Here is a 10,975-nt window from a genome sequence, read left to right on the forward strand (position 1 = left end):
ATTAATCCAATTCCTTTTGTAAACTTTTTTCAAAATTTTATTTAAATAAAAAATTTATTTTTAGTTTTTTTTAACAATATATATATATATATATATATATATATATATATATATATATATATATATATTCTTTTGAAAAGTTTTTTGTTTATCATATTATTTTCTTTTTGTAACTAAAATTATATATCATTTTTGGTAATTTATTAATATTAAAAGTGTTTTTATACTTATATCAAAATTTTATTTAAATAAAAAATTTATTTTTAGTTTTTTTTAACAATATATATATTCTTTTGAAAAGTTTTTTGTTTATCATACTATTTTCTTTTTGTAACTAAAATTATATATCATTTTTGGTAATTTATTAATATTAAAAGTGTTTTTATACTTATATAACATATTATCAAAAACATTATTAGAATCATTTTTTCTGATTTTCATAAAACTGTTTTTCATAAAAATAAAATATTTTTAAGAAAATACTTTTATTCGAATTATTGTTTTCTTACTAATTTAGAACGATCTTTAAATTAAAAATTACCTTGTGTTAAAGTTTAAAAAAACATGGCTAAATAGACTTTGAAAATAAATAAACTAGGACAAATGAAATTAATTATTGGGACATGAAAATATTATATAAATTCTGGTTGAGTGAAGCCGATGATCTGATATAGATATACCATACTCATTCTTTAGTCTCGAGACTTTCCTCTCTTTCACCTCTTTTTCTTCTCCTCTTCTCTTTTATGCACCTTATTGTCGTCACGATCTCACCTTCTCGTTCCAAACAAATTTTTTCCCCTGCTAGCTTAGAAAGTGAAAGAAACTGGAGGTAGGAAGACGAGGCTTTTGTGTCTCATCTATGGTGGCGTCCCCCCGAAGTGGAATCTAGGGCGCGGCGGAAAGAAGGGGAAGTGAAAGGCAGAGGACTTTTGAGTTTTATTGGCCTAGAGGCTAGGGCACGGTGTGATTTGGTTCGATCTCGGTGTGGAAGCTCGGGGAATCAACTTATTGCGTAGTGGTTTTGTGGTTGTGGGATTTTGGAAACCTTAGATTTGGGTCAGGGTTGTGTGGTTGGCTGATTAAGCTAGGGGCGGGGCTGCCCTTGCGATTGACTGGTTTTTCATGCTGTCAAAACCACTGCCTTGGGATCGGAAGGACTTCTTCAAGGAGAGGAGAGGAAGCACGAGAGGTCGGAGTCTTTAAGTTTGCTGCAAGATAGAGGACTCGCATCAGGGTTCTTGGGAGTTTGCTCGCCGGAATCGGCAGACTTGCGCCGTCCTACAGGTGAGTTGAATCCCACCGGGTTCTTGATGATGTCGGTTTTGCTTTATACCAAGAAAAATAGTCGGGTTCTTGGAAAATTTGGTCTCCGAGCCCTTTTGTTTTTTATGATTTGTTCCTTTTTGGTTTTTAATTTTGAATTTATTCTCTCACGGAAGAAGCACGAGAGGTCTGAGTCTTTAGGTTAGCTGCAAGATAGAGGGACTCGCATCAGGTTCTTGGGAGTTTGCTCGCCGGGATCGGTAGACTTTTGCCCCCCTACAGGTGAGTTATGAATCCGGGTTCTTGATGATTGTGATGAAATTCGTAGGTTTTGTTTTAAACCAAGAATAATAATAGGGTTCTTAGAAAATTGGATCCGAGTCCTTTTGTTTTTATTTTTTATGATTTGTTCTTTTTTGGTTTTTAATTTTTAATTTTTAATTTATTCTCTCCACGGGTCTGATTCTTTGTTTTGGGGAATTAGTTTTTGATGATGATTCTTTCATGGTTATTGTAGATCTGTTTTTTTTAGTCCATTCGTTTGTTAATGTGCTGTTTAGTTGTGCAGAAATTGTAATTAAAAAAACAGATAGTTTTTTAATCTTTTAAGTCAAATAAAACTACCTGTAAGAAAGTTCTAGGTTTTGAATTTTTGAAGTTTCATCATGTTCTTTGGTATTTTGATTTACCATGAACTTTTTTTACCTATCAAAAAAAAAAAAAAAAAGGCTGGGCTAGAAATTCATAGACATCAACTTGCTCAAATCCATGATAGAAAACCCTATCAAAGCTAAGGTAAAAATCCTCTCCCTTCTCATCCTACCATTCATCAATTCAATTATTATAATGATTTTTTTCATGAATAAATGAACAGAAACAGATAAGTAGCAATTTTTAGTGAAAGATAACCTTGAAAATGGAAGTTTCTGAATCTAGGCTTTGGACAAAAACAGTATCACCATGATCTCTTCTCTCTTTTGAACTTAAAGGTCTAAATCATGCATAGACTGTTATGTGCGACATATTTTTATGGTGCCAAAAACCTTTATCTTCCAAGAATTAGTGCATAACTATCATGAAATTCAGCAAAATAGAGTATGACTTAATCCACCTGAAAATTCTAGAACTAGAGCTTTGTTTTGTCATTGAGGCATTTTCTAATTCATTACTGAAAATTTTACATTATTATTTATTAGTACAGTATCAACTATCACACAAACTTGTATTTGTCTCTTAGAAGGTTTGAAACCTCTAATTGGTGATACACTCCTTGTTGCAGGGACACTTTTCTTTGCCATGAGCAATGTTGGTGAGGTGGGTAAATATCAATACACTTGAATATGATTGTCACATCATTTGGGGGCTTTTGACTCTGGAAGATTTCTGATTAATGTCATTAAATTTTTTCTTTTTCTTTTGAAACAATATGCCCCTTGAAGACTTGCTTTGAATAAATAAGATTTTAACTTGTTTAGCATTGTCTATTGTTGTCTTATTGCATTAGAGAGAAGAAAAAATTACACCTTGATTCCATTATTCTCCTTTTCAATTCTATCTAGTCAACATCCTAAACAATTTATCATCTTTGAAAACTTGAAGACCTTCTACTTCTAGCTTTATCTTGCAGAAGGACAATGATTCCTGATCTATCTGAATGAGGTTTAACACCAAGAACCAGATTAGGCCTTGGACAACTCAGATGGAAATTAAATCTTGTCTGCATCACTGCTCCATCTCCAAATTGACTTGAGCTTTTCTTATTTACTGACATTCTATTTTTGTACAGATTTTTATACACTGGATCTGTAGAAATTATATTGGATATTGCACAAGATCTCCTCATAGCTACTGATCAGTATCTCTTGCAGGGATAAAGTGTCCCTGTGAGTGTACCATTGCCCATGTGAGTTAAGGAGCTCGATTTTTTGGATATGAATTCCTTTACTGCTTTGAATCAGATTGTGGACACCTGGTGACTCTTTTATTTTTATTTTCAAGGATATATCACTGGAAAATGTTTCAAGAATGCATGAGCTTTCAGAAGCCTTCCATGCTATTTCCTTAAGACACACATGCCTCTTGTCTATCTTGGAGCAGTTTAGTAAACTGAGTTCTAGGGCCGGGTATGTGATGCTCTCTCTCTCTCTCTCAATCTATTTATATCTGCCATTTCTACTAATAGCTTACTAAGGAAGAAGTTGGAAATACTTTTGGAGTTGTAGGAAGTCTCAATGGAGGCAATTGCCTGGTTGTCCACTCTAAATGAATACCCAACTAACCGAAGCAAAAGGAGGATAGCGCAATGCAAGAAAAAAAAAACTATTTTTAAGTTCAGTGGTCATTTTAGCTCAACATTGGTCTATCACTGGTAGAAACATGCCTCCGAAAATCATGATTTTCCATTGTTAAAAAAAGCCTAACCCACATAATTCGAGGCTATAATACAACTGACATTTGATTCTTGATCTCTAGCTAAATATATTGTATAGAAAGTGGTAGAAAATAAGGCTGCAGGTTGCTTTCAGAAAATTGGCTGCAGGTTATACATGCTTCATCATGTACTAGAAAAATAAGGCACTAGTAACATATTGATACACTCTGCTCAATTTCTTTTTGTTTTTTTAAAATAGATACTTCTATTTTTATTTTTGTTGTTATCATGAAATGTAGGTTATTTACTTTTTAACTTTGGGTATAAATATACAAAAGGAAATCTATAAGTTGTACCTAATCTTACAGAACTGTAATTTAACTAATACATCATTATTGGGATTGTCTTAATTTTCTGTTTTTTTTCCTTTCTCTGTTTGAGAACAAGGCTGAAGGTCATTCTGTCCATGATCTTGCTGAGATAGTTGCCCACCTATCTTCATACTTGAAGCATGCTTGACCTAAGTCACCTGGAAAAAAATCAGGACAATAAACCTGGATTCTAACACTTCCTCAGTCCAATAAAAAATTAGAGCTTCTCTAATTGGCTCTATCATGTTACTCTGCATGCCAATAAAGTTTCTGCTTTCCCTTTTGATTAGTTACACAAAAATAATAATAATAATAATAAAAAAAAAAAAAAAAAAAATTAATTGTAGGGATGGTTCTATGACTGAATCTTTCTGGTTCCAGCTAAACACGTACCACAACTGCCATGGATTTAGAAAACCATTAGGATTGGAGAGGTGGCAGAGCTGCCTCCTTCAACATTATTCCCAGCAGCACTGGTGCTGCAAAGGTATTAAAAGGGACCTGTATCCATGGATTCAAAACCAATCTTTTGGGTTGTCATGAGCCACATTCAGTTGATGCACTACAGCTGAATCTATGATTCTGTCTTCTCTAGTTGATTTTCTTTGCTGGGAAAGGCAAAGGAATTATTCTGCAAATACCACATTCTAATAGAATGGATGTAGAGCATATGGAAGGGTGGGATTTAATTATATTATTGATCAAAATATAAATGTCTTTCTTCTTATAAAGATTAATATTTTTTTCCAACAACCAAGGGTGTTTGATTTTTCTTTTTTACTTAATTCATATCAATCCCAGTTGAAAGGCACGATGAGTACAGAAGAAACTCAAATTTTATAAAGGAATTCATTTTCCTTGGTGGATGTTTTCCTTCACTCATTAGAGTAACAATGGCCATACTGTTGCATCAAGACACTGGTAAAAGCTAATACAATGATTTGGAATTAATCATCTTTCTTCCACTTTCTGAAAAAATTAATCTAAGAGAGTTGTGTAAATGCAGTATATTACTGACAAGAGTAGCATTTTGCCATTTTTTTTCTTCATGGGATTCTATGCAGAAGAATTAGTGACTTAAATGGAGAGGGTTCCACTTTTCCACCCCTAAGAAGCATGAAAAGAATGTACAGGTTTTAAGTGGTATTTATGATTAAAAAAATGCTCTAAAGCAAAGTAATTCACACTCTCTAGCACTAGTACTTACATGGACTTAGTTTATGTTGCAGGATGTTGAGGGGTTGTAATATCTCAGGACCAATCCCCACATATATAGTAGAGATGAAAGAATTGAGATTTTTGTAACTCTACCATGCATTTCTTTTCCTCTTTCTTTTTCTTTTATGGCAAATTTCTTGTCCCTAAATGGTTGGAGTAGTGGATTATGTCAAGTATCATTAGCTTTCTACAATAAGAACTTGTATTGTGGGCTACCATGTAAGGGGCTTGCTCTTCTTGTTCCTTCCCTTTACCCATGACCTTTAATCATTAAGGCATATTGTGCCTTTTTTTTTTTTTCTACATTTTTATTTTTACATATGAAGGTAGAAAAAGTAGGAAAGACAAATATTTTACAATATGGGCCAAAGCTATATTGGGAGACTGTATGTTGATGGAAATTACCAGCTCCTTTGGGTCTAAACTATATTTTTATCTTTTGACTCCTTAGTTGGAAGCTCTTTTTTCTCTGTCCCTTTTGTGAAGGGATCCTTTCCTCTTGTAATTCATCCCCCCCTCTTATTGAATTTGTTGGGTGGTTTTTCTGTGCCAAAATACTTTTGTGAGATTAAATTGGCCCTCAAATGATAATATACACACCCTGACTTTATTATTATTAAGAATGGGGATAAATGGCTGATCTAGGGGTCAGTAATTCTCTGTCTATCAATGAGTTATGCCTCTTTTCTTTACCCCTCTATCTTCAAACTAATGACCTTTTATCTCTTGAGATTTATATTGCCACCAAATTCAATTAAGCTGTCATTTGACTGAACTTCTAATTTGTTGTTTTATTATGACGTTTGTACTGTTGTTTTCTCACAGAGATCTCAGCTTCAACAAGTTGAACGGAGAGATTCCAAATCTTGATGGCCTAACAAACGTGGAGGTCATGTAAGAAACAGAAACTTAGGACATGTGTAATTGTAATGCATAGAAGTCTTCCCTATCTATGTTGTGTCTATCATAAAAATTGATAGAGGGGTTAAAACTATACACTATTAGTTCATTCTTATAATTGTTCTGGGGTCATACATTTGCCTGTTATGAGTAGAGCAGGTATACTCACTTGCCCCCAGCTATATGGGTTATGGATGTGGCCACAAGTCTGGTGCATTAAGAGACTGCATCACTTGGGGCAAGGGCTTTCAATACCTATGGGGATTACCCTTGTGAAAATTTCAATTTTTTCTCCATCTTCTCCTGCAGAACATCTTGAGATAATAACAAAAGTTGCATTAGTGGTCTAGTGGTAAAATAGTACCCTGCCATGGTTCATAACTAGGTTTAATTCCCTGTCAGTGCATTATTATTTAATAGTTCTTTCTACATCTACATTCATTTTCTTTAATAGGTCTTTCTACATCCACATTCATTATTATTTTGTGCTCCCCATGTTTTGTTACGTTGGAAAGCTCTAACAATAAACCATTTTTGCGTGCCGATTAGGTGTCTGACAGGCAACCGACTTAATGGAAATATTCCAGATGGAATCAAGGGAAGGTAGAGCCGCACGTATGTTTTTCATCCAGCATCTTGAGTTAATTTTGCTTGAGATTTGATGTCCATCTTTTGTTATCTATTACCTTTTTTTTTATCTACTGAACCATACAATGGTAAGGTTGTACACATGCATACACATGAACTCCCCTGTACGAACACATTCATCTTTGACCTCTATGGAGTTTGATTGCTGATTCTATTCTTGCTATTTGCATCCCTCTATCTGCAATGGGTCAAAGAAATGTTCTCATTAGAAAAGCTCCTAACTACTTGTTAGCTATTAGTTGCAAATTAGATTAAATTCCGCATACAATCTTCTTTAGCACTTATAACTTATACAATTCTTTCATAGTGTTTTGTATATTAGCTTTCATGGAGTTATATTGTGTTTAAAGAGTCATTTATGTTTTTGCAGTGAAATAGATCTTTCTTACAGTAACTTCTCTGAGCAATCTGCACTACCTTCTTGTCGAGATAGCTTGCAAGAACTATTTCTTAGTAAACTAAACCTTGTCAAGCTTTAGGCACAGTTTTTCTTTCATTCACTGTCTACATTAAATTATCTTCTTTTTTGTTTCATTAGGAACTTGTTCAGAAGCTTTTCTGAGGAGGGGAACTTGTAAGCTTTTTACTTTATAATTTGTGTGAAGGGAAGCAATTTGTATATGTTTTATCTTGCACAACATTGATTCTTTTCTTTTCTTTTCTTTCTTTTTTAGACCAATGCTACATTAATTCAGAGAACTTGGTGGGTGCCTGGAAAACTATCCTTGTCAAAAAAGTGAGTACATAAAATGTGAGGTGAATTTCTCAGTTATTTTATCCTAGATGATTGGGACTTATCTTTGGTATTGAAATGAAATTATATCATCTCATCAAGGACATAAAATTTAGTTTTATTTATTTATATATTTATATATTTATTTATGTTTAATATAATTGATCACCGTCTATAACTTTTCTGTTTTCTTAAGATCGTTATTCATTGCATATAAATTGTGGTGGAGAGAAATCTACTGTTGGAAATGTTGTTTATGAAGGGGATCAATATGAAGGAGGTGCAGCAAAATTTCATCCTATGATTGATTATTGGGGATTTAGTAGCACTGGACACTTCTGGGATCATAACAGAACCATAAATGATTACATAGCACAAAATGTATCCGTACTTGGAATGAACCACTCTGGGTTGTACACCAGAGCACGACTTTCTCCTCTATCTTTTACTTACTATGGGCGCTGCTTAGCAGATGGGAACTATACAGTAAAAATTCACTTTGTAGAGATAATTATTAGAGGCAATAAATCCTTTCATAGCCTTGGCAGACAGATTTTTAATGTTTATATTCAGGTACTCATAATAGGAAAAATTAGATTGGTGCTTGGTTTGTTATAGAAGGTTAGTTGATTTAATTAGTTAATTGTAGGGAAAGTTGGAATCGGAGGATTTTGATATTGTACAAGCAGCACAAGGGGTTGAAAAGGTAGTTTGTAAAAGAATTTAAAGCAGTTGTGAAGAATAAAACTTTAGAGGTCCGCTTTCATTGGGTTGGCAAGGGGACAACAGCTATACAAAGCAGAGGAACTTATGGTCCTCTCATATCAGCTATTTCTGTGGAATCTGGTGAGTTTAGGCCTTATTCATTCCTAGTGAAATATCGTAGTCTTTCTCTTTCATAGTTAAGTTGGATGTGCCTTTTTGTTGCCCAACTTGTTCTGCTATGACAAATAACTATAAAGTTATTCTGTTAAATTATGAGATCAATAGTTTTGTAACCTCAGACAGTTATTTAACAACTTCATGAAAACCAGCTCAATTCCTCTATTTTATTTTATTTTTCTAACCAATTTACTCCCTGATTTCTGCAATGCTAAAGAAATCTTATTATAGAAAACATCAATTGAATGGAATTGTGTGCTAAGCATAGCATTCAAGCTAACACTGTTGTTTTTATTTTTGATATATTTCAAGCCTCTTTCTAATGGCAAAAAGAAGATACTCATTGCAGTTCTAGTTTCAGTATTGGTTTTCATTTTCACAATTTTGGGCCTTATTTTTTGGAAATGCTACTTTGGACAGAGAACATCAAGTGAACAAGGTAATGTAAATCTATGACACAAGCTTTGGTGTGACCATGTGAGAAGGATAATAAATAAGTATGTTTCCCAACTATTGCAGGAAGTAGGAAGAATTTGTGGCAACTTGAATATAATTATAAGTAGCCGATAGACTCAAACTGGCCATGACCTAAATAAAAAATAATCATCTGGAAAACATAAGAATACATTATCACTAGACACTCAAACGTTGGAGGAAAAATTTCTTGGACAATCAGAGGTAAGAAGCATAAACTCTGCACCAAAAGATGTATTATGTGCAGCAACTAGTTGAATCAAGAAGCCTTCCTCTTCCAGTAAACAGGTTTTTTGGGATATATATTACCAAAATGAAATATTTGATTAAAAGGATTTTTAGCACATGCCCTTGGAAGAAGACAAATCAAAACCTAGCATCAGACATTATTTTCAAGTTATTTCATATTTATAGCTTGTTGGGTATTATAAATGAAAAGGTTTGCAATAGGTTTGGTGGAGTCACATGTATTGTTTATACTATTGTTTTAATTCTATTTTCATCTATCATGTGCTAATATGGCAACTTATTATCATGTCAGGTTTTAATGCATGACTTCATTATAAGATATAATGTCATGGCACCTACGCTTGGACTAGTCTCTTATTTACCCATATTGGAGACATACTTCATTAATAACCTAGCAAGGTATTAAGTTGTTCTTGCATTACCTCATTTGCAGTTTATTTTTTTATTAATTGGTGTATTTTTTTCACACTAACGAAAACCAGTGTAAGGAGTTTGCAATTGGAACTCAAGTCTCGCATTGAGGAGTTTGAGAAGCTTGACAAATTCCATATGGAACAAATGGAAGAAGAGGTTACCGCAAGAAATGGCCACATACATCAACAGAAAGTTGGTAGTTTGGAATGTTTTATGGTAGCTAAGAGCAGTGCAGAAGAATTTTCAAAAACTGATATTGTTGAAGGTATGTGCATTAGTCCTTTGCTTCACTTGATTTGATATGCACTTTGATTCTATAGTTGCTTGATCTATTCCTTGTGTCTTCTTGAAAATTTATTCACTTTCCAAGTTAGGTTCAAATATCTATTTTATTCTCATTAGTCATTTTTCTAAGTAAAGATATTGACATTAGTTATTTTGTATATTTTAACCATTTTTTTTTTTAGGATTTTAATCTTTTTTTCTTCTTATGCAAATAGATCTATTATTTGATCTCTCTTGGAAAGAGCTTTTCTGTCTCGAAGAGTAAGACGTGTTTGATCATGTATGTTCATTAATCAAAGGTTTCTCTAGTCTCACCATCTTGTAAATTAAATCTTGGGGAGAGTCCTAGGCCCAATCTGAGCGTTCTTCCAAAGGTGGATTCTCCATCTCAAGTTACTTACGATTTGTTGATAATGTACTGATCCTTGATTGGGTAGCCTCACATTGGATTGCTTTTAAAACCTATACTCTGTGGTGATTTTAAAAAGTTGTCATCACCTATCTCAGTATGTCCTTCAAAATGCCACACACCAAGCAATTAGCCTATAGAGATCCCTGTGGTGATTTTTTACTTATTAAGAAATCCATGGCCACCATCCCATGAATCTAGAACCTCAAACTACAGTCCTCTTTCATGTTACTCTACGAGCAGGAATGTTCACCAGACTTCCAAGATGCGTCACCATTATAGGAATTTGTCATTTAATATGGTAAGAGGCAAGTGGAGGAAAACAATCTCAACAAAAGATTTAGCCATTGGTAAATTCTGTAACCACCAACATTTTTAGTTCCATTAACTAAAATGGAAAACCAAGCTAGAGAGATGTTGTGATATCCTATATCAATTTGGGGAAGAGGCTCTTGACACTATTTATGCATAGGGACTATTTGTTCCATGCCAAGTCATGGAAGCATTTTGATGATTTTGAATTCATTATGGTTTTGGGCTGATAATTCTTTTGGTTTCTGCAATTTCTTATTAAGTAGTATAAGTTGGATGCACTATGGATATCGCTTCGATTTGTAATAATGCAAATCCCTTCAATTTGTAATTGTTGTCGTTATGGTGTGGGCCATAACCTTGAAATTTATTTATATTTGTTTTGAATAGGGACTATTTGTTCCATGCCAAGTCATGATAGCATTTTCATGATTTTGAATTCA

General features: G+C 33.6%; 1 protein-coding gene across 8 annotated transcripts; it reads left to right on the forward strand.

Annotated features, from left to right (window-relative positions):
• The first annotated feature begins 684 nt into the window (after window positions 1-684).
• Window positions 685-9,856, forward strand: LOC104878067 (uncharacterized). 8 transcript variants are annotated; one of them, XR_009465699.1, is made up of 12 exons: window positions 685-1,287; window positions 1,443-1,548; window positions 2,546-2,580; window positions 3,053-3,169; window positions 3,265-3,389; window positions 6,052-6,120; window positions 6,676-6,741; window positions 7,313-7,348; window positions 7,470-7,510; window positions 7,704-8,080; window positions 8,157-8,353; window positions 9,405-9,856. XR_009465699.1 is itself a non-coding variant. In XM_019217998.2 (8 exons), the coding sequence occupies exons 4-8, from the start codon at window positions 6,699-6,701 to the stop codon at window positions 9,824-9,826; spliced, it is 480 nt and encodes a 159-aa protein (XP_019073543.2). In that variant the 5' UTR covers window positions 1,601-3,169; window positions 3,265-3,389; window positions 6,052-6,120; window positions 6,676-6,698; the 3' UTR covers window positions 9,827-9,856. The 8 variants fall into 8 exon arrangements, 1 of the variants encoding a protein (XP_019073543.2); XR_009465697.1 differs by having other exon boundaries at window positions 691-1,287; window positions 2,546-3,169; window positions 9,405-9,511; window positions 9,601-9,856; XR_009465698.1 differs by having other exon boundaries at window positions 691-1,287; window positions 2,894-3,169.
• Window positions 9,857-10,975: the final 1,119 nt, after the last annotated feature.

This window comes from Vitis vinifera, chromosome 5 (genome assembly GCF_030704535.1).
Source record: "Vitis vinifera cultivar Pinot Noir 40024 chromosome 5, ASM3070453v1".
Taxonomy (NCBI): Eukaryota; Viridiplantae; Streptophyta; class Magnoliopsida; order Vitales; family Vitaceae; genus Vitis; species Vitis vinifera.

What these genes read in the sequence shown, in the direction of transcription:
- LOC104878067 (XM_019217998.2), top strand. Translation starts at nt 6,699, where the DNA reads ATGGAAATATTCCAGATGGAATCAAGGGAAGGTAGAGCCGCAC. An exon ending in AAGGGAAGGTAGAGCCGCAC is followed by an intron (nt 6,742 to 7,312) that starts GTATGTTTTTCA and finishes TTGTTTCATTAG; the next exon opens with GAACTTGTTCAGAAGCTTTT. An exon ending in AAACTATCCTTGTCAAAAAA is followed by an intron (nt 7,511 to 9,404) that starts GTGAGTACATAA and finishes TTATCATGTCAG; the next exon opens with GTTTTAATGCATGACTTCAT.